The following is a 23975-nucleotide window of genomic DNA, read 5'->3' on the forward strand; positions in this document are numbered from 1 at the left end:
AAATTAAAAATATATACTTGTATATGTATTCTTACGATCTTATCACATTATTATTAGAATAGTTGCATATTCATAACCAATAAAGTGTTGGCTCACTTGATAAGGTTCTTATTTTAGATCCTATAGCTTTAGAGGTGTGGGGTTCGAATCCTACAAAGTGAGGGTACTTGGGGGTAGGGATACCCTTACCCTCCTCTCTACTCCCAAGTGCCTGGCCCGCATATATTGGACCAAAACAAAAAGTGAGGGTTGATGTCTAATTAGAGTCCTCCTTCCCAATTAAAATAAATAAAATAATAATTGCATGTTCATATGATTCCGTAAGAGAAAGATTGGACCCAAGTCCAGCTATCAAATTGCACTGTTGACATAACACAATTTTGCCCCACGACCATCCAATGGACCAAACCTAGCCAGAATGGCTCAATTTCCAACGAGCCCAAAGCAACCCCGGCTCAACCGGGCTAACTTTGTCGGCCCAATGGCTACCTAAGTCATAATCACCAACAACTTACCAAAAAATTAAAAATTTAAAAAAGAAAAAAAAAATAATAATAAAAAAAAAAAACAGAGAAAGATTTTGATTGTGATTTTTGGCAGGAGATTCATCAGATCCATCTTCTCCTCCTCAACTGCTGAGAATCAGATCGTTGTCTTCTTCATCTTCTTCACTGAAACTATGCTCTCAATTTCTTCCTTCGAACCCTAATTTTCTTTCTCCTCCATTAATTTTTTCATCTCTTTCGACGATCCAAAATGTATATGGCTTATGGATGGCCGCATGTAATGCCAATTGAATCAGGAATTTCTGATTCTTCTCAACGAATTATTTATCTTAAAGTTATCAATCGATTGTTGCTCGTTGTCGCTCCTTCTCATCTCGAACTCTGGAGTTCTTCTCAGGTTCTAATTCTCTCTAAATTGCTTTCTGATTCAGTTCAATTTTTTGTAAATTCTACAAGTTTTTTCGTAATTTTTGATTTTTTCTTGCGGAATTCGGTAATTAACTTGCCGTTGCCGGCATTTTTGTTTTTAATTGTTGCTGATCTTGTAGAATTTCTGGAAATTGGTAACTACTCATATGAATTCAGTAGGCTGAGTTTGAATTCGATTGATTTTCAGCCGTTTTTGTCACTTAAAGTTTGAATTTGCTATACATTGATTCCGAATTGTGGTTGTGGATTATTGTATGGATGTTGAACTGGACTGTTGGGCGTGAGCAGCAAAATTTATTTTATTCAATATTGCTACTGTGTAACAAATAGGTGAAGTGATGAAAATGTGAATAACATTTTATGGTTTGAGGTGTGAATTTAGTTGGCCGAGCTACGGCTGTTAGAATTTTGTTACACATTGATGAGTGGATAGTGGCGGTGTAGTTTTGTATGGATTCTGACGGTCTGACCTGGAGTGTAGACGCATAGTAGTTACTTTGGAATTGTTACTTTGCCACAAATTGTGTAAAAGCATGGCAATGTAGTTATCCTAGTGACTTGGTAAACTTAGTTCATGAAATTTTCTTGTGATTTCAGAGAAGAAAGAAGTTATCATGTGAATGGTTGCACTAGTTTAGACTCATGAGAATTGGGTCAGAGTTGAATTGCACTATTTGCTTTGTTTAATGCGACTGTGATCTGATTATATGCTTTTTAACTGTGTCTGGCATGGTTTATGTTCTTTGTTTTGTTTGATTAGCATAAAGTGAGATTAGGGAAGTATAAAAGGGATTCAAGCTCAATCCAGAGAGAAGGTGAGAATATACAGGCAGTGTGGAGTCCAGATGCAAAATTGGTTGCTGTTCTTGTGAGTTTTCTTCTCTTCTCATTCCTTCTTTGATTTCTAATTTATTTATGTTTTATTTTAAGCACTTTCTTGTGTTCCACCCAAGTATTTGAAGCATTCTGGTTCTTAAGTTGATTTTTCCATCGACCTTTGTGTTATCCCATGTAAAGATGAAATAGGATTAATTGATATGTAGCACCTCAATCCTTAAGGGTCTGTTCACCTTATTTTCACTTATATCAGGTATAATAAGTTCAGTTCAGAAAAAATAAGTTCTGATAAAGGTTACCCAAGTTTAAATTACAACTAAAATAAGTTTTAATAAGTTCAGATAAGTGAAAATCAGGTGAATAGAACACACCCTAAATATAGATTAAACATTTGTTTAGGTTGGCACCTGAGTAGCTGAATACATCTCACTATCTTATGATGAATATTTAAGCATTATGTTCAGTTTTTCTGCTATACTTTTTGGATTAGAATGTTGCAGGAATACAATATGTATTTGTATGATCAAATAAGCTGCCTTCATGACAATCATGAGTTTAGTGCTTGTTGGTAGTTTGTAGGTGTAAACTCATTGGTTATATAGGAAAAATCTGTCAACGATATATAGGAAAAATCTGTCAACGATATATAGGAAAAATCTGTCAATAATACTTGAAGAAGGATTTTACTATGGCTAGAGTCTTTCTATGAATTTGATAGGATTATTATCTACCTAAAAAACTGTGGAAGGAGGGCTACTTTGTATGTATGTGATGGAATTATTATCATCATGAAAAAGCGTGGAAGGAATGTATACTACCCTTAAGGTAAGAAGTAATTACTTATAGAGGAGACATTTCAACGTAAAAGGATGAGATGGCACAAGTTAGATGGAGTTATGGAATTAATTATAATAGCCTAAAAGCCTAATTCATGGTAGCAGTGAGAAGTGCCAGTGCGTGATAAAGAGGTACCAAAGATTTTAAAATCAGTATTCATGTGAGCGTTCTTATTATGACGGGCATAATGAAATTAGTATTTGCTGCATAATTAGTATATGCCTATTTCTTAGTCTTGGCTTCGACTGTGCTTTCTTTGAGATTAGAAATATAAAATATCCTTTGCTGGAAAAGCTAAAGCCAGTGAAGGGGAAAAGTAGGCTGTAGTGATAAAATGTGCTACCATGGAGATACTAGATTCTCTTTCTGTGGCTTGTCTGCTTATAAGCAGGAATGTAATTGCTTTTAGTTGGGGCAATCTATGGGTTTTGCTTCCATTTGTGGTTTGATGACGAAAATAAGTACATAATATTGCTGTCTTTAACTTTTCTTTCTTTCCTTGCAGACTTCTTCTTTCTACCTTCACATATTTAAGGTGCAATTTTCTGATAAAAGAATACAATTTGGGGGAAAGCAGCCATCAGCTCTGTTTCTTGCAAACATTAATCTTGTCCTAAATGAGCAGGTCCCTTTTTCTGTCAAGGATTTAACAGTGTAAGCTCCGACCTTTACTGCTTGGCTTGGAGATATCGTACAATATCCTAAAGTTTTTATGAAACTTCCTCCAGCTTATATTTTTCTTTTCATCTTTAAGGGCCATATGGATTATTATAATTATAAAGGCCAGGGAATGGAATGAAAGTGGGTGACCTATAAGTTAACTTCTCATAATCTATGAAAAAGAGTGTCCTATAATTTTTGGCGATTTTTTCCCAGTGTTTTGTAAACCATTTAATGTGCATCCTGCAAACAGTAATACTTGGATGTCTTAACATACTGCTCATAAGTGTTTCATCGAACCTTTTCTAATTGGTTTCTGATTAGTTTTTTCCCTGCCCAGGAGCAATATCGTATGTGATAATAAGCATTTGCTGATTGGACTGTCTAATGGTTCCTTGTATATTATATCATGGAAAGGGGAGGTAAGCTATTAGTGCATTTATCTTCTATTGCCAACAGTTTACTAATTCTTGGCTGAATCACCCCCAGGCCACACTGTATAGGTTTTTCAGCTGACGTGTGTCTGTAATTTTAGGCTACCTACTACAACTGCAAGTCATCTGCATGCCTACAAATGTGGTTTGATGACTGTTATTACTATCCACTCTAATCTCTATGCGGTTGGTTTTGCAGTTCTGTGGTGCTTCTATTGTTGACTGCCGTATTGGTGAGAGTGATGAAATCATTAGGGCACCTAATTGTTTTGAAAATGGATGTGCAACTGGAAGAAGTCCAGAAGTAAATCATATAGACCCAACACTCTCTGGACCTTCTTCTATAGTGGGGTTGGAGCTTTCATTGCTATTGAGGATGCTATTTGTTCTTTTCTCTGACGGGAAGCTTGTACAGTGTTCTGTAAGCAAGAGGGGCCTTAAGCAATCTGACTCTATAAAAACTGAAAAGATACTTGGTTCAGGTGATGCTGTATGTGCTTCAGTAGCTTCTGATCAGCAAATTCTTGCAGTTGGTACTAGAAGAGGGGTTGTTGAGTTATATGACCTGGCTGGATCTGGTTCACTAATGCGTAGTGTTTCATTGTATGATTGGGGGTAAGCCTTTTTATGTTGCTTATCTTGGAAAATTGACTACATGATTGTGTATCAAGTCTCTGTTGGTAGATCCAATATCTCTGTACTTTGAGAATGGTGATGGGTCTTATGATTGCCGTAGCTAATTCACTTGTAGTGGACTGGATGCTAGTCTGATTTCGAATTATTTCATGCACTGTTATGATGACAGTGGCTTTAATTACTGACCATTTCTGCAGGTATTCTACTGAGGATACTGGTCCTGTTAGTTGTATCGCGTGGACACCTGATAATTCTGCGTTTGCAGTTGGATGGAAGCTTAGAGGGCTTACAGTTTGGTCTGTCTCAGGTTGTCGTTTAATGTCAACTATCCGTCAAGTTGGTTTGAGCTCTATCTCTTCCCCAGTAGCTAAGCCAAACCCCGATCGGAAATCTGAGCCCTTAATGGCTGGTGCAGCAGCAATACACTGGGATGAATATGGATACAGGCTGTATGCGGTGGAGGAAAAGTCTTCAGAGAGAATTCTTGCATTCTCCTTTGGTAAATGTTGTCTTAATAGAGGAGTTTCAGGCTCAACCTCTGTTCGTCAAGTGATCTATGGTGAAGATCGTGTTCTTCTTGTTCAGTCTGAGGAGACAGATGATCTTAAAATGTTGCACCTTAACCTTCCAGTTACGTGCTTTACTTGTCTTCTTTCTTGCCACTCATATTTTGCCTATGATGTGTGGCTCTTTCTGACATTGTGTTTGTCCAGGTCTCGTACATCTCACAGAATTGGCCAGTTTTACATGTGGCAGCTAGCTTTGATGGAATATTCTTGGCAGTTGCTGGTCTTCATGGGTTGATATTGTATGACGTACGTCTGAAAAAATGGCGGTTCTTTGGAGATGTTACACAAGAACAGAAGATCGAGTGCAAGGGTTTGTTGTGGCTGGGGAAAATTGTTGTTGTCTGCAATTATGTCAGCTCATCTAACACGTGAGATTTTATCTCTATTCCTTTTAGATTCTGTTAGTGATTTATAACTGCCTATCCTCAAATAAGGAGAAACTTCAACTAAGGAATGGACAACAGAACAAATTCTAACGGCATATATTCTAAGAAGGAGAAACTTTGACTTAGAAATGGACAGTAGAACAAATTCTAATGAGATCGTGACTAGATTAAAGGACATAAATAAGTATTTTACTTCCTTATTAATATACGTTCAATTGACATTCAGATTAGTGGGGTGTACCTTGATGTAACTTGTGCAACCTATATTTTGCCTGCTGGTTTATTACTTAAAAAGATTACAATCGGTCTCCTCTATCACGATGATTGATCAGGAAGCATGTTTGAACTTTAGAATCTCTTAAATGGAGTAAAGTCTGTGCATATTATTTCGGGTTGAATACCAACTTACTGAGGAATACTCCTGTTGCTCAGGAAGATAGTCTTATAATTGTATGCCATATCCTTTTTTTCTGGAAAAGTTATCATATGTCACAGTTTTATTTGCTTTGTTCTTTGTCTACTCTTCTGTTGGGTGCTAACGTTGCTCTAGGCTGGTATTGGGAAAAGCATAACACTTCTGAATTGGGTATCAGTAACTATGTAACTTCTCTTGTATTTGAGAACATATACAGAGTTATGTGACAGTCAAGATGATTTAAATAACTAACTCTTAGCAGCTTATGTCACCCTAACATATATTTACTAAATCCAACAGGTGATATTTTGTCCATCTCCATGCTTGTCTGTGAAATCATGTATCATATTTGTTTGGAAAAATAGTAGTAAACAGTTTTTGTGGATTTATAAATTGCAGGTATGAGCTGCTATTTTATCCTAGATATCATCTTGATCAAAGTTCACTATTGTGTAAAAAAACGTTGCTGACAAAGCCAATAGTCATGGATGTTTATCAAGATTATATACTGGTTGCCTATCGCCCTTTTGATGTCCACATATACCATGTGAAATTATCTGGTGAACTGACCCCTATAAATAATCCAAATTTACAGGTAAAATGTCTTCACTGTATACTCTTGTTCATAATTAGTATAATTATTCACATATCACAGTCCTTTAGAATTCAAATTGTGTTCATGCAATTTCAAGTGATAAAATGACAAACAGCTTTCTACAGTACGTGAGCTCTCTATCATGACCGCAAAGAGCCCTCCGGCATCTATGCGCTTCATACCAGATCAATTTTTTAAGGATTATACTTCAGTAAAGGATTATACTTCAGTAAAATACAAGTCATCACAAGAGCCTGTGAGGTAAGTCTTGAAAAGAAAAATATTGCTTATGAAGCCAATACCTATTAAATCAAAGTATTGCTTTAGTAAACAACTCTTATGGAAGTCCTTTCTGTTTGATAGATGTTTGATATTGCGTGCAAATGGGGAGATGTCTCTTCTTGATATGGATGATGGGCATGAATTGGAGTTAACAGATTCTGTTGAACTGTTTTGGGTTACATGTGGCCAATCAGATGACAAAGAAAATCTCATTGAAGAGATTACTTGGTTGGATTATGGTCATCGAGGAATGCAGGTGATAATTTTCCATTTTTTGTGGTCCTTCTATTGAAGCTTTTCATTTTTGTTGACAACCTTTTTCCTAGTCTCCTAGGTTGTTTTGGCACCGTTGTATGTTTAGATTTCTGATAAAAATATTTTGGAAGTTAACTTTTACAGGTCTGGTATCCATCTCCTGGTGTTGACCCTTTCAAACAGGAGGACTTCTTGCAGGTATTGACATATATTCTGATATAAGTTAAAATAGAATAATGAAAAAGTACATTGTGTCAGCTGTTGAGGTCACTGGTTGCATGAATGCTGTTTCTGAATGTTGCAAGTTTTACTTCTTAATTTCTTATCGACTGGTGTTATGCCTACTTAGAGTTTACTGTTACACTGAATGAATATGCCTTCATTCTCTTTCTTCTGTTAGCCAACACCAAATGAAAATGGAAGTTCTTTTATGTCTTCTCAACTTTCTATGTTACAGAATAAAAGTCCTTGATTTTTTTTAAACAAAAAGGGCGTAAAAAGGAACTAAGACGATGTTTCTAGATATTAGCCAAGAAGTAGGACCAGTATTGCAGCACATGGCATAGGATAGTCTTTATAAATTGTGTAGGTTGAAGGTTGGACTATTAGCAGGTTGCAGAGAGAGTATTAAATTTGTCACTATCATCAACAACACATGTTCCCTTTATTGTTCGTTATATAATCTGTTTTTTATGCCATTTTGTTACCTTGAATCCTTTTGATTTTCTGATTTTCATTTTTTTTTTTCCCTTCTTGTTTAACATTTGGTTGAGTTCTCTTCATATTTAGACAGTATGAAGTGAGAAATAATTTCGTATTTTTTTTCTCTATGCTGTTGATGATAATGATTTCATTTTTTTAGCTGGATCCTGATCTTGAGTTTGATCGTGAAATTTATCCTCTGGGACTTCTTCCAAATGCTGGAGTAGTGGTTGGTGTTTGCCAGAGATTGTCATTTTCTGCGTGTATGGAGTTTCCATGTTTCGAGCCATCTCCCCAAGCACAAACTATATTGCATTGTTTGCTGCGTCACCTCCTTCAGGTATCCCTTGCTTCCCCTCTTCAATTAGTTGGGGTGGACTTTTAGAGCAGATATATTTTATGCGTTTATGGAATTATGGTCGTATACACCATTTTCGAAAAATAATCTGGAATAGGAAGCATTTTGAAATTGATGTGAACTCAAAATACTGCTATTATTGCCCCCCCCCCCCCCCAAGCCGCCTAGAATATGATCATTTTTGTTGTGGCTTCTTGGTGCTGTCGTTATTAGATCATGATCATTTGAATAATGGCAATTATTGAAGACAGTGATTGATGAAATATTATATACACTACAAGTTTTTAGAGTGTGATAGGAATATATGCTTGACTGATTTTTTGGCGGTCACAGTAAACATATCTTTAAGGTCTCTCCTTAGTTTGAATGACACTTGTAATTTCTTCTGTTGTTTCATTGGGACTTTCTCCCCCTTTTGGTTTCTTATATCTGTTCTTTCCGGATCATGTCTCATCAATTGTTTTTTTACTTATGCAGAGGGATAAGATCGAGGAAGCTTTAAAGCTGGCTCAATTATCAGCAGAAAAGTCCCATTTCTCCCATTGTCTTGAGTGGCTACTTTTTACAGTATTTGAAGCTGAAATTTCAAGGTACTTAAGTCTGTAGAAATTATAATCTCAAATCTTAGTTGTACACTTGTACATGTGTATATCATACGGAGCATTATACATTTATTTTGTAGTTACACAACTGTTTCGCCTGATTAGGTTATAGCTGTTAAGTTAAATATATAGTTGGTGAAACAATGATCACTGCCTTATAAATGTCTTAAACAATAATGGATCGGCTTTTGACAAAACTTTACTATCCAACCCAAATGGGAGATCAAGAAACCAAAATAGTGACTTGATTCTCTGCTTACACCGGTTCCTTATTCCAATATTCTAAATCTCTTGGTCTCTTCTTATGCTGTACATTTTCTGCTCTTCTTTTTATATCTTAATAACCAGAACCATGACTACCATTTCTCTAATAATTCTCTCTGCCCCTTAAATTATGACCCCTTTCTATTTAGGCTATCCCAACTATAAGAGGCTACTTTTTAGATTCAATACGTATTAAATTAGAATAGAGCTTTCTCATACTTTTTTTTTTATCCTTTTTAGTGGAGAATTTGGGTTTTTTATATGCAGTTTCCTAAAAGTGACCCTCAATGTCGTGACCAATTTTTTTGTTTAAAGGGATTTAGAACATCTTTAATATCTCTTCTCAAGTTTTGTAAGCAGTAGGTACATTATATACCCCTCTTTATGAGTTTTTGGCGCATATATGACTGGCATTTCCAGTTATACTGTATAGCCAGATTTAAATTAAATAGCTAAGGACAATTTGTGGTACCTTAAATTTGTTACTCAAATTTTGTAAAGCGATACCAACCAAATATGGCCTATGCTTTATTTTTTGGGATATGGTTTTTTTTTTCATTGAACCTAGTACTACAACCCATGTTATACTGTTGAATATTTTTTGTTGCATATGCTCTGTTTTCCTTTCTGTTATACTGTTTGGCTGAAATTATCTCAAACATTTCTTTGCAGGCAAAACATAAATAAAAACCAGAAGGCAGTCTCCAATCAAAAGCCTGAATCTCTTTTGGAGAAGACATGTGACTTGATCAGAAATTTTCCTGAATATCACAATGTTGTAGTGAGTGTTGCTAGGAAAACAGATGGTCGACACTGGGCGGATTTATTTTCTGCAGCTGGTAGATCAACAGAGTATGCACCTTCCGTTATTGTTCAATTATCCTTTGGCTAACATCCAGTGAATTTATTTTTGGTTTTTAGTTATTTTTTGTCTGATATCGTTTGAAAAATTAAAAGCCTATTAAATAGAAACCAAAACCCTGTAAAATGTGAAATTTGTATCAGGCTTGGAGCAAGGCCCAATTTTTAGGAATGGGTTCATTTGCATCTCATTCTACTTTTTAGTGCTTCATCAAAAGCACAGATCATTTTGTAGACATAACTCCCTGCAATCTAGGATACCTACCAACACTATTAAAAACATCTGACATCACTTCTTAAGTACTAAGTTTTCTAAATGCTTCTGCAGTTTATTTCCTGCTAATAAGAATACATTGTCTGCAACTGGCAGGATCATTAATAAATCAACATTAGTATTCAATTGCTATTCTGTTTATCGGCCTAGTAACCAATAGCTGCAAGGTTAATTTGTTACAACTCTTTTGCACAGGTTGTTCGAGGAGTGCTTCCAGAGAAGATGGTACCAAACTGCAGCTTGCTACGTTCTCGTAAGTTCATTTTTGGATTTATACCAATAATTGTTTACTTTTGCATAATTTTGTGGTTTTGAAGAAAATTCTTTCTGAGGAATCCTCCTGTTTTGTGGGATCAAGGTGCTCTCTTGTCCTATGTTACGATTGTAAGAAATTATATTGTGCTTGTTTTTTTGGAGCATGCTTCTCCAAACATCTTATCTATGGAAAATCAATCTTACTTTCGATGTACTCATTTATTGTTTTGTTTGTATTATCTACCTTGCTAGATTTCAAGTTCCTTGTTTTTGCATCTCATCCATGACAACTTTTCTCAGGTCATTGCCAAACTTGAAGGTCCTGCCGTCAGCCAGTACTGTGCTTTGCGCTTGTTACAGGTACCTGAAGTGGAATTGTATCAGTAATATATTTTTTTCTTCACCTTACTGTCAAGTGTCACCCTTCTTTAACTGATTGGCATCCTTTATACCTTACAGGCAACTCTTGATGATTCTTTGTATGAACTTGCTGGGGAACTGGTAAGTAACTTGAATCGGCTGTTACTTTTACAGAGCTCATTTCACCTCTACCAATTTTCACGCTTCTTTTTTTTCGGAAAAAATGCTAAATAAAAAACTGCATTCAAGGTGAGGTTTTTGCTGAGATCTGGAAGAGAGTATGAGCAGGCACCGACAGAAGAAGGGGTTTCACCTAGATTTTTGGGTTTATTTCTTTTCTCTTCAAAGAAGCAGCCTTTTGATTCAAAGAGGTAATGTACTTATCCTATATCCTTGTAGTTTAGTGTTTGATTCAGAGTTGTCTAAATTTCTGAGTGAGGGTAACCAGAAAATTAAGCTTTTGATGCAGCAGCTCACATAAAGAACAAAGTGCGCATGTCACTTCTGTTAGAAATATTTTGGAAAGCCATGCTAGCTATTTAATGTCAGGGAAGGAGCTGTCAAAGCTTGTTGCATTTGTGAAGGGCACTCAGTTTGATGTGGTGGTGAGTTAGCTTTGGTGTTTATTACAGTATTAGTTAATTACTTTATCATTTGTGTTTTTAATGTTTACGGCTTCTTAGAGCTGACTGTGCCAGACTTAGTCATTAGTCAATGACTCAATGCCTGATCCACTCTTCTGTTTCTTGTATTTTCTGTTTATTATGCTGCATATAATTTAAGTATTGTGACTTGCATTTGAACAGGACTTCCTCCAACGAGAAAGATATGGATGTGCTCATTTAGAAAATTTTGCTTCTGGTCTTGAACTCATTGGGCAAAAGGTATATACATCCGAGTTTTTCCTACCAGTTTATGCATCTGTGTTTATATGTTCTATCTGATTGGTTATTTGAGTGTTAATCCCCCCCCCCTCTTTATTTTTCTAATGGTTCCTGAATTTGATTCGACATCTGTAGCTTCATATGGGTACACTCCAGAGTCGGTTGGATGCAGAATTCCTCTTGGCTCACATGTGCTCTGTCAAATTTAAAGAATGGATTGTTCTCCTTGCCACTCTGTTGAGAAGATCCGAGGTATAACACATAACTTGATGTAGTATTTGAAGTCAGTGTAAACATATAGGGTTATTGCGTTTTGATTTTGACTTCGTTTAAAAAAGTCCTGCTTGTAATTGTGACTCAGAGCGCTATTTATGTAATCAAGTATCTTTGATTGTATTATATAATTGAATTGCATTTGAAGGCAAATGATAGGGTTATTCCACTTTCTGTCTTGGGGTAGTGCCTCTTGTTCTATGAGACAGTACAGTTTGTCTTAAAGAATTCATCTGAACATCCTCAGGTACTCTTTGATTTATTTCGGCATGATGCGCGTCTTTGGAAAGCATATTGCATCACTCTTCAGGTATGCTTCTTTGTGACAACAAATATGGATTACATCAAACTTCTGTTGTGTATAGAATCAATTTTTTTTTTTTGACGGGATGTATAGAATCATTATAAGGGAAGGATAGAGATTCAGATTAATATATAAGTGGTATAATACTCCGCATACAAGTTAGAAAGAAACATGGGAAAATACTTGCATATGCATCCTTCTCACTCTAAAACTTCTCACTGTCCAAGGAAGAAATGCGGTGAGAAAATTTTTAAAATGAGAAGGATGCATGTTCATTTTTTATTTTTTTATATTTATTTTATTTTTATCAAGCGGAATTATTTAAGGAAAATAAATCTCTGACTAACGAAAAAGATGCACATTTTGTTAAAGAAAATTGCATGTCCTATTTGAGTTGAAAAAAGTAATAAAATTATGCACATGGAAACCTCTCATTTGTCCCTTCACAATACAATGAATACATTTATAGATTTGATACTTATTAGACCATCATCGGAATTGAATCACAAAACTTTCCTAAAAAAACAAATATACTATGAAGCCACAAATATATTTCTCTGAGCCTTGTTGGTATCCTTAAAACATGCATATCCTAACAACCGGTAATTCAATTGTTGGTATCTTACTGTTTCCTTTGTTAATGTAGTCGCAACCAACATTTGCTGAGTACCATGATTTGGTTGAAGAACTGGAGGAAAGGCTCTCATCTGTTCCAAATTTTCAGGAGATTTGACGCCAAATTTGTAAAGTCGTAAGCTTTCATCCAACGTAGTTTCATAGGCTTTGAGGGTGTTATTAATCCTTGTTGGTGTGGTACCTAGGCAAAGAGCCTTACTACCTTAAATGACATTTTCCACTTTATAGGGTTACATTTCTTTATTATGTGTAGGAGCAGCAATAGTGTATCATTCATTCTTTGGTTTTCCCCTGTAACATTTTTGGTCGTTGCAGTTATAGTAGAATTATAGCATCCTCCGCGGTTGTACATAGAAGCTAGAAGCTAGGATGCAGCCATGAAGACTGTGATTGCTCCTGGCAGTTGACAAGCCTGGATCAATATATATCGTTTGTTTACCTCTGTTTTTGTATTTATTGATAGAGTATGGATGTTCCTAATAAGATTTATAGGCTCCATATTCTATCACTTTTGCCATGTATAAAATATAATCTTCAGTTAAATTTCACCTTGTTTTAGAGGTGAGACGCTAAAAAATTCATTCTCTTACGATATAACCAATCTCTCAATTATGTAAAAATATAACATATACTGATTATTAGTGATCTTCAACAATACTTCATAAAAATACTTGTATGTATCATCTTAGGGGGCCAAGGAAACAATGAACCCTTGATGTTGCAATTAGTAGAGAATGGAGGAAGTGCTTCGTATATGACTTTCATACATAGTAGATTAGTTCATGTCGATATGTTGTCACAAGTTCGGATAGAAAAAGCTAGAATGACAGGCAAAAGACAAATGTAACTTTGTTTTCATTAACTACGTTATGAAGGTTGGATTCACACTCAAATGGTGGAAGTTTACATTATTCTTCCATTTATATTTGTACAGGAGTAGAACAATCCGTATATATGGTATTGATTCAGAAACTACATAACGGAGGTACGCCATATAAACTAAGAGGAGAAACTGTAATGGAACTGCAGATTCTTCTAGCTTCAAAGTTAAATATGTTGCGCATCACACTATCACACCAGAAGTAAACCAGACTCAAAAGTTGTTGCTCTTCAGTTGCAGCCGAGTTGAGGTTGGCGACTTACCAACTAAAACTGATTGATTCAAAATGCAGATTGTCCACCAAACCAGATCCACATATGGCTGCAACTTCGTGTCTCAGCCCTGCTGGACCGCTAGCAAGTACTCCAACGCTCGAGTCCTTACAATCGAACAGCAATCCTGCACAAGAATAAAGGGTCAGATTTTGGCTTTGTTCTATACACCAAATTAACAAGTTTACGTATTTTTTTTTCAGATAAAAGTTAGCATAACAGTGTGTAATACATTGTATTCAGAAATCATATGTTGAGGAGTAAATATAATATGAAGGTAATTTAGCTTACTCTTGAGATCAGGCCTTTCACCAAAGTGAATTTCTGTGGACTCAAGGATAGACTGATGAGGAAGGCTCTCAAGCTCTCTGTCAGAGTTATAGAACCGTGATTCTGGTGTTGCCTGTGGCGTTATACCTTCCATGTTCGTAATTTGCTTGGCTTCCATGGCGTTTCTTTTCTTGTTCCACAGGAATGCACCACTGGCTGCCACAACCATACACCCACAGAGTATCAATGCAGTAAAGATCGTTCTTGCAGCTGAAGGGAAGATGTCATTTGTGTTATGATCAATAGGGTAGATGTAGTATTGCGTAAGTATCCCCATGAAGATGAGGAATCCAAGGAATGATGACGCGATTATAGCACCAAGCCAAAGCCAACCATTCTTGCCTAAGTTAGGAGTAATAGGTGAATCAGATGCATTTGGCTTGAACCAAATGGCTTGCGGTTGCTTTAGGTAATCTTCGCTTTGTACTTTCTCTCTTGTTACATAGGCCTTGATCTGTAGGTCTATGCTTGAAAGATCCGAGGTGGTGCTAGAGAGCGGGAGGAGGAGATTCAACATCGAAAGACCAGAGGATTTCTTGAATGAGGAAACAAGAAGGATTTTTGGGGTTTGGCATTTCATAGTGGTGCTTATAAAGAGAAGTTCCTGAATAATGGAGATGAATGGTGTTATGCCGCTGCCTCCACTCACCAACACAAGTGTATCGTGCCTGTAACCACAATAAATAATTAATTGACATCATGAATCAAATAAACTTCATCTGATTCTTACTGAATTGAAATTAATTTTACGGGTTAAATTGATTCTTACTAACCTTAGAAAATGGTTAGAGGCAGGTCCATAAGGTCCTTCAACTGAGACTTGAAGACGATCAATGGAAGAAGTAGAAACAATGTCGTAAAGCTTCCTAGACCATTTCCCTTCAACCTTGATTACAACACTAATTTTGTCTTGCTCCAAGTTACTACTAGAACTAACAGTAAAAGGGTGCCATTGGAGCTTGGAAATGCTTGGTACATTGACAAACATTATGCTAGTAGGATTGTAACTCAAACTCATGCTTTTGGCGAAGTTGAGCTCAAGTGCTTCACAAGACAAGACACGAGCAGATAGCAATCGCACACATTGGCTCGATTGGAGGTATCGCAAGTAACGATCAATCATGAAGAGGTAGAAGCCAGGAAGCATGTAATAAGAATAGCCGATGCCTACATGAAAGAAGAAGAATACGACGAAGAGGATGTAGAGGTAGTGAGCGTAGAAGAAGACCTCAAAGAACTTCCTTCGAATTCGAGGGTATGTTGCTGCCCATAAGATTAGTCCAAAGAACAAGGATAGTTCTCCTGCTACATTAGATACATCTGTTTTACTCCACTTCAAAGCCTGCATAGTTTTGACATTGTTAATTTTAGATTATAAACTGAATTTGCAGTAAGTTTTGAGGTCCAAAACCAAAAGTATAGCAACTAGCAACTATTTTGTAACGTGGGAAACAAATTCATATCATCATATGCAAAACTAAATGTCATCTCCAAAACTTGTAATACTTTCAAGTGTTTAGATAGTTGGTAAATTCATCAAGGTAAAGTACTTATATTATGTCAAATTTTCTTTCCCTTGGACTTGGGATTTACAAAAATACCTCGAAAAAGTCAAAAAGTGTACCATAATTACATTAGTCAAAGTATAATAAATGAAATTTGGTTTATTTATCATCATAACTCGCTAGGTTTAAAAGTCTCTCAGTAACTTTATACTGATTGTATGATCCTATAATTATGTCAGTATAAAAAATCTTTTGGGTTAACAAACTTCATATCCTAATAAAAAAATTGATTTTTTTTTTTTCGATAAAATTTCCAAAAAAAATTATCAAGGGCAAAAAAGGAAGAGCAAAACTAAACTCTCACTAATGTGAATGTATGAACACCGGCCCATGTGGTAATAGGAAAAACGGACCACTTACAAATTTACATGTACAAGAAAAATGGGGTCCACAATGGCACTTCCAATAGTCCAAGAAAAGGGGATGTTATCGTTAAAAGCCCACCACTATTTTTGGGCTAAATCTGCAATTACATCAGTTGTGCTTCTTCTCCACTGAGTTTATGTTGTTGGATTCTTGCCTATGATTGTGATTCAAACACGATTCTTTATTCTTATCATGTACTGTTTCCCAGTCTTATGTTCTTCACTTACTAAATTCTATGTATCCAAATTCACCGTTACCATACACGTCCCATGATTTTTAGGTCCTACCATTTTAATATGATCTTGTTTTAACACTAGTGTTTGATTTGTACTTCCTACAGGGTACATGCATGATCGATTGATAATGGTCTTATTTGACAATTGATTTTAACTTGTCGACTTAACTTGGCTTGTTTGATTAGTTTGATAGTTTACCCATATTATCATGAGAGTAGAATGGATAGCGTAGAAATTACCTGAGAGATTTCCCCTGCAATAGCCCAAAGAGGGATATAGCCTAGGCCATGAGCAGTGAAGAGTGCCATAGTTAGATGGCCTAGCCAAATGTGATATTTAATGCTTCCTTCCGAGGTTAACCCTAACAAGGGTAATATGGATGATCCTCGAGTCACTGGGTAGAACAACAATGATAAGCATATGTTACCCGTTAGCCCTAGCCTAAACACCGTTGCTTCCCACTTGTACAAGTATCTGCAAAACACGTCCATCAAGTAAATTTTGATAGTATAATGTGAGTTATATTAGTCATACTAATAAAATTTTACAAAGATCAGCCAAAGTAGACAAGTAGTCATGTTAATTTTGAAAACTGTCATCTATAAAATCTTGTTAATGGTTTTTAAAAAGCGGAATTTGAAGGTGAAAATGTGCATGAATCTCATGAGAAAAGTAAGTTACCTTTGGCTTCCCTTGACTTGGATTTTAGAATAACCAACATGCAAGTACACAGTCAAGGACCAAACGAGAAACGCGATGAACATCAACAGAAATGACAGTTCTACCCCTGAGACTATCCCTAACGGTCCTCTTACAAGCACTGGCCTTCTCCACGTTGCTAACCATCTTGTAATACCACTACTTTTCCCGTCTTTCCTGTTAACACCAATTAACATATTAAACTTTCATTAATTAAGAATTCTTCTTACGTTACTAAGGTTCAAAATTTTAGAGAAATAAATCAAGAGGATTTTTATCACATATAGCAAATTTTTTTATTATTTCTTTTATATTAATTATGGAATAGGTATAAAGCTATACCCGTCATTTTCTCTCATATACTTATTTCAGTTTCTTGTAAGCATGAATATTTAAAATGGCGATGTTAAATGTCACAACTGATTTGATATGACAACTAAATGTTGTCACAATCTTGTGTGACACTCATTTATTGGTATCACGTAAGATTTAACTTATTAGTATTTTTATACTATCAAATTAAAGATTTTCCCAAAACAATGAGAATATTGGTGATAGATATATAATCATACTTAGAGTATATATACAACAATGAGTATACAAATGGTAAAGGGAATGAATAAAGTGAAGAACAAGTTTAATGATTTTATGAAGAACAAAAATAAATTTAAAAATTGTAAGAATTATTCATTCACTCATCATATGTCATTATACATAAAATTAAACAACATACATTATTCAGTTTTACCCCCTCAAAATACTTATTTACTATGTTTCCAAGGGAATAATCTTTCGATAAAATCCAAATTAGGATGTACTCTTAAAAATCTCTCATATATGGTAAAGAGTCTCGGATTTCATTCCTTATAAATGATAAGGCCTTTTTATTAGTATCATTTTTTATTACCCACCGCATCATAGACCATGTAAAATTGTGACAATTTTTTTTTTTTTTTTTTTTTGGTAAAAAATTATGACATTTACCATTTTTGTAATTATATGGTTAAACTTGTTAGAAAAAATAAATAGATCGTCCCCTAAAAAAAATCATCTTTTAATGAAAAATCTTACATTAATGTTTTTGTTAAACAATTTCTTCAAAAATTGAATTTGTTATGATAATTTTACATTTTAAACTTAAATTTATTTGCAAATTTGACTAAGAAATTAAAAAACATTCATTCCAAGCTTTTATGTTACTAAATGATTAAATGAAACTCCCTTTCAAAAAAAAAAAAAAGAAAATAAAAATTATAAGTTGAATCTAATTATAATAATCATAAGTGAATGAGCTAGTAATGAGTGATATTCTTCAGTAATTAGACGGTCCCACTTAATCACTTACAAAATTAGACAATGATTTTCAAAAATATATTTTTCAATTTTTTGTGGTAAGAGAGGATCACCTCTAATTTTGTGATAAAGTAAAAGAGAGTGAGATCGAGTAGAAAATCTCTTGATATTCTTCTCGATTGTATATGTTTTTTTTTTGTAAGAAAAATAGCAAAAAAAAACCAACCTTGGCACTTGATAATCAAGATATTTCTTCCCCAAATGATGGTACACGGATCCTAGAACCGCAATGAAGAGAACAGGAAATACGAAAATCAACAACGATGTACCTGCAAAATTATTACCACCCTCATAATCAAAACTTTATGTTATCTTTACATGCATGCATGCATGCATTCAAATTTAATTAATGTAACATAATCGAGTAACATATAAAACCGATACATTTAAAAATAAACGGAGGGAGTAATATTACCTTGAGTACCAAAATAAGTCGAGGTTAAGGTTGCGGACATTTTATTCCTCCAATTATTTCTGTAAAGATTAGTAGGCATAACAATCCATATCACAAAATAACCCAACATTACCACCGTTAATACAACCATTATCACTTTTCTAATTTCCTTCATTTCTCCTTCACCTCCATTATTATTATTATTGGTTGATGATTTTCTCTCAACTCTAACGTCCGCCATTTTTAATTTCTCTCTCTACAATCTCTTTCTCTCTCTAAGATTTTGATTTTGTTGTGTTTCTAAAATGTAGGATTTTAGATCCATTTATATAGGGAGAAAATAAGAGCGAAAAGGGTGTTTTGTTTAATATATTTATTTTTATTGGAACTAAGTATTACAAGTAGTTTTTTTTAGTCCAAGACCCAAGTAGTATTTTTTAAATTTTTTTTTTTTTTGGTGGATGTATATTGCTATGTTAAGGGGCATGGTTCACGTAACAAAAACATTCCCTAATATTGTAAGCGATATAGATTACGTGATAGAATTAAGAGGTAATTAATTGATTATATAGTTTTGACGTTTATTAAGTCAAACTTTAATATGTACACTTTCACTGTAACTCGCTAGATTTTGTTTGATTAGTTTATCTAAAAAGAAATTAAAAATATAATTGTGCTTCTTTCTATTTGATTACCTCATTTGTATTCGAATTCATCACCCTATTAGCTTTAACTATAGCTCATAATCCAAAAAGCAAGTTTCATGCGGCCATTTTTTTGGGTGTGAATGATCAAATTATCTACTGCCTAGTGTCTCTATAATTTTGCACTAGTTTGTGTTCAATCTAACTATTTTTTAATTCGATTTTTCAAGAAATTATATTATATATATTGTTTTTAATATCTTCATATTATGGAGTAAATTACAAGAAAACATGATTTTATCATCACAAAGTCACAAACCCATTGAAAACAGTTTTAGATTAATTATTTTAACTGTAACGATTTGTTTTTTATTTAAAAAAACTACTCCGTATAATCTAATTTAGATTATTACTTTTGCAATTTTTTACAAAAAAAAAATACAGAATAATATTAATGATAAAATCACTCGTTGCTCGGTATTATCAAATATTGTATATTATATTTATGCTTTTATTATCTTCTCATATACTCAAGACATCCTTTAAGATTTCATCAAATATGCAATTAATTGCTATGAATCAATACAATATTAGAGTCTATGTGTAACAAAACTAAAAATGAGTTAGTTGTAACTTAGCAACGTAAGAAACATAAAGCTGTCAATTTCTATGGTTGTCTAAAGTCGAAAATCAGGAGATGCTGAGCAGTGTCCACTCAGTTCAGTATACACTTGTTTTTTCTAATTTTTTTATTATTCTTATTTTTTTAAAGTAGTGTACACTTGTTTATAGTCGTTTCCCTCCGCCCCTTTTCGACCTGTTGTTTGCTTAACAAAAGTTTTTACTATATTAAGTTTTGGTTGTATGAATTAACGTCAAAAAATAATTATAAGATTAAAATTATAGTATTTTTAATTTAGTAAAAATAATTTCAATTCAGTAAAGTGAACGGGGCCTTAGTAAATGTGATAGGAAAGTATTATCTTTTATGGCTGTTTATGATTTGTAACAAACTCAAAAAGGTGTGAAGGGAGTAACAAGCAAATTACAATTTTGTTATTATAGGAAGCAATTTTAAAAATTAGGATATCCATTATGATTGACTTTTTAAAGAAGGGGATATTCATACTCACTAAATTTGGCTAATGATTCGTAAAGTGGGGCAAAAAGAATTATGTTTGACCTTTAGCAAAATTTTAATTAATTAATTTTATTTATGTTGGTGAAATTAGTGGCTCTAATTTTATTTGTTATATTATTCAATTCGCGTGTGTGCTCGTGTCGGTTTCGTCTTTATGCGTGGTGGACCATATTAGATGTGTGTCTTCTTGTGGCATCTCTTGTTACAATATACATAGATATCCTCTACTTGCATTTTAATTATCTTTCCTCTGTATTTTAATGGAGTACTTGTATTATTTAAACCTTTTTACAGTATATATATACAATACATTTTTTATTATAATAAAATATTGTTGTATAAAGTCCTGTTAAATTTATCTTGATACATATACATCATAGTATGATAATACAGAGTATTAATCTTAACACACTGCATTATGAAAGCTTTCAAATTAAACTAGATGCCTGTCAATTCTTTGTGAACAACTAAACATTAGCGAAGAATCCTTGCAAAACCTAAAATCTGGTTCAGGAACTCTGGATGAATGTTTAAACGAAAGGCAATAAAACAATTTGAAGAAACATAATTTAGTTATTTCCCTTGTCAAACAAATCCAAGTTATACCTTGTACGTCTCTTATCCTTAATTCCTTATTCAGCTATGCCACTTTACTACTACAAGTCTACAACATATAGCCATATAGGCATATAGTCGTACACGAAATATATTATACAAGTATTAAAAGTTTCTCGCGGGAGGAGGGTCTTGAAGCATTCCTTTTTCCTTTAGCTTACACGAGACATCCATTACAGTTGGTTTTCATTCATATGCCTTCTCCAATCACCATATACTCCGTATTACAATCAAAAAACAAGATCAATAATCTCGGAAAAAAGAAAAGTTTGTTAACATTATACGAATTATCAACAAAATATAAATAGCTATGATCAGAAGTTCTTCACAAATACAATTTACTTACATAACTGAAAGAGAATCAGTCCAAGCATCCAAATCCTTTCACATCTAGCAGTGCCTGAATCAAAATTTTCCGAGGTCCCATACTCGACCTTCTAACAAGACCAGGACTTGCTAAGTTACGGATGTAGCAACATATATGGATACATTCACCTCCAAAAAGACTCCAATTTGAAAAATTATAAATAGGTAGACTTCAAACTGACTTCAGAAACATCCACAGGCAATGGAGACCATGCCACAGAATCACGCACAGCCATGAATCTTTTACGCAAGACCACAGATGCAGCAACCAACAGCCCTACTGCAGCCACAAGAAGCACCAGAAAACTACTATTTCCTCCCCTACATCTCATGATTGAATTCGCAGATACCATTCCATCAAGGCTATGTAGTGAGTTGCTCATTTTGAAGACTTCTATTCCATTCAGTAATGCATCAACCCCAGAAGGAGAGCTCCAATTCGAATGCCCAATACTAACAGAAACAACCCCGTTTTCTCCATTGACAACGAAATCAGCATAGTAAGGAGAAGCCAAACTATTTGTAATCGTCGTTAGATCCAAGTTTTCGATAGCCATATCCCCATTAACATACACATTGAAATACAATGATCCAAGCACAGGACTAGCAATGTCACAAAAATGAGTCCTCACAAGATACTTGTACCCATCAACAATTGGAAACCCCCATGCCAAATACTCCTTAGCAACACCGGGATTCGAAGCACCAATCGCCCTCGCGCTGTTATACACATTATCAGGGGCAACCTCGCGGCTCGCTCCTCCCAACTGATACTTAATTCTACCACCAAAATGAACCTCTTTAGACCCATGGTCTGATTCTAAGAACCCATCATCAGTAACCCATGTTCTCCACAAAGTATCGTTAAAAGGGGTTACTTTAGAACCACCAACATTAACCCTAAACATAGTTTCAAAAGCATTTCTGGAAATTCCATCAATTTTAACCACCCCATTAGAATCAACAAATTGGGCAATGTCCGATATCAAATCTTTAGGCGCAGAAATAACTTCAATTGCATTGACAAAACCAAATTTAGATTTCTTCAAAGGTTTGAACAAAATTTCAAGGTTATTACTATCAACCCACAAAATATACTCTCTAATTTCAAGTGATTTCATGGTCAACCCACTAAATTCATTCAATAACAAATACCCATCAGCTAAAACATGAAATTGAGCATCAGAAAGATCGAATTTCGATGAATCAAAGCGGTGAAAATGAAGACGTACCAAATGGACACCTTTCTCTTTGATCTGAAACGCATATTTTGAAGGTTTTCTGAAGATTCTGACCGAGTTGTAAAGAGGGGAGACATGGTCTAACTCAGTAAGTGGGATCGTCCGAGATGCAGAGAGTCGAACCGAGTGAGGAAGTGACGAATCGTCGCCGGAAAACTTTCGATTGTCGGAGTCGGTGGTTAAAGGGGCGTCGGAGCCGGCGTTGATTAGGTAATGATCGGTGGGAGTAAAAGAAGAAGAAGCTTCGAAAAACAGCTGAAGGAGGAGGAGGAGAGAGAAAATGGGAAATTTAGGGAGATTCGCCATTGCAGAGAGACAAGAAACAGAGACAAGAAACAGAGACAAGAAGAGTCAGAGGAAAGAGGGAGAATTATTGCGAAGGAAAAGAAGAACAGAGCTCAGAAAAACACGGATTTAATTAAGATTAATTAACTTTTCGGTTTATACGCGTTGAACATTCAGACAGCTATTTCTGGGTGTGACTCTGAGTGGGTTGGGTGGTAGGTGAAAATGGTGTACCACTGTACCTGATACCCGGGAATTTTTAGCCTGTTAGGGGTGTAAGCGAGGCGAAATATGATAGACCCAACACGACTTGGCTCAATGTATTACAGTGTGCTTCAATGACATATGGGCATGATGTCATGAGCCATCACCCAAGCCACCTAGCATTATTGGGCAATGGGGCGTGGGCGTGGCTGTGGCCTGTGAGGCACCTATCCATGGTTATGGGCTCATAGCATATAAAAACACATAACATCATAAACTAACGCTTTTCAACTCGGGCCAATGGTGATAGTATAAACCAATGTTAAAGCTTTCAAAACCCTATCTTGTTATACGTACTTGTAATCAATTGTTATCCTTGTAATGATAATGAGCATCATCCGAGGTCAATCACATCTAATTTCGGAGAGAATAAGTATGTTGTCACAATTAATTCCAAATATAGTGAGTATATTCATTGGTATGACTCGGTCGTTTAAGCGACTTCAAATTCACATAAGATACATGAAAAGTTATTGTGACATTTTAAAGGCAATAAAACGAAGTAATGCAAGAGTCTAATTATTTAATTAGCTCATTAGTGATAGTTGAGCACTTGAGCAAACAAAGTTATCAAGTATAATAGAGTAATTAGAGGTGTCAATTCGGATAACCAGATGGAGTTTGGGTTAATCCATGACGGGTCGGGTCTATTCGGATCGGGTATATTCGATTTAAAAGTACCCTTTTAACCCGCCTCGTGTCGGATTCGG

At 34.9% G+C, this 23975-nt stretch overlaps 3 protein-coding genes across 6 annotated transcripts; 1 reads left to right on the forward strand and 2 right to left on the reverse strand.

Moving 5' to 3' along the window:
- Window positions 1-240: 240 nt before the first annotated feature.
- LOC110731567 (RAB6A-GEF complex partner protein 1-like) lies at window positions 241-13683 on the forward strand. 3 transcript variants are annotated; one of them, XM_021911429.1, is made up of 24 exons: window positions 241-903; window positions 1696-1803; window positions 3115-3263; window positions 3610-3691; window positions 3903-4318; window positions 4537-4969; window positions 5053-5276; window positions 6109-6304; window positions 6420-6565; window positions 6668-6842; window positions 6986-7039; window positions 7704-7883; window positions 8379-8491; window positions 9440-9619; window positions 10098-10155; window positions 10458-10517; window positions 10617-10658; window positions 10767-10888; window positions 10987-11122; window positions 11324-11401; window positions 11537-11653; window positions 11922-11984; window positions 12625-12729; window positions 13549-13683. In XM_021911429.1, exons 1-23 carry the CDS (start codon window positions 757-759, stop codon window positions 12709-12711), a joined length of 3366 nt encoding a protein of 1121 aa, XP_021767121.1. In that variant the 5' UTR covers window positions 241-756; the 3' UTR covers window positions 12712-12729; window positions 13549-13683. The 3 variants fall into 3 exon arrangements, with proteins under 3 accessions (XP_021767121.1, XP_021767120.1, XP_021767122.1); XM_021911428.1 differs by lacking the exon at window positions 13549-13683 and adding an exon at window positions 12930-13208; XM_021911430.1 differs by lacking the exon at window positions 13549-13683 and having other exon boundaries at window positions 246-903; window positions 10990-11122; window positions 12625-13208.
- On the reverse strand, window positions 13439-19486 carry LOC110731568 (ferric reduction oxidase 2-like). Of its 2 annotated transcripts, none has more exons than XM_021911432.1 (7): window positions 18740-19486; window positions 18482-18584; window positions 16945-17139; window positions 16503-16737; window positions 14870-15438; window positions 14058-14764; window positions 13439-13893 (listed from the first exon to the last, which is right to left on the reverse strand). In XM_021911432.1, the coding sequence occupies exons 1-7, from the start codon at window positions 18948-18950 to the stop codon at window positions 13754-13756; spliced, it is 2160 nt and encodes a 719-aa protein (XP_021767124.1). In that variant the 5' UTR covers window positions 18951-19486; the 3' UTR covers window positions 13439-13753. The 2 variants fall into 2 exon arrangements, with proteins under 2 accessions (XP_021767124.1, XP_021767123.1); XM_021911431.1 differs by having other exon boundaries at window positions 18731-19483.
- A 2144-nt stretch (window positions 19487-21630) lies between these two features.
- LOC110731480 (probable receptor-like protein kinase At5g24010) lies at window positions 21631-23022 on the reverse strand. Its single transcript, XM_021911333.1, has one exon. The coding sequence runs from the start codon at window positions 23020-23022 to the stop codon at window positions 21631-21633; it is 1392 nt and encodes a 463-aa protein (XP_021767025.1).
- Between the last annotated feature and the right edge of the window lie 953 nt (window positions 23023-23975).

Source organism: Chenopodium quinoa, unplaced genomic scaffold (assembly GCF_001683475.1).
Source record: "Chenopodium quinoa cultivar QQ74 unplaced genomic scaffold, ASM168347v1, whole genome shotgun sequence".
NCBI classification, from domain to species: domain Eukaryota; kingdom Viridiplantae; phylum Streptophyta; class Magnoliopsida; order Caryophyllales; family Amaranthaceae; genus Chenopodium; species Chenopodium quinoa.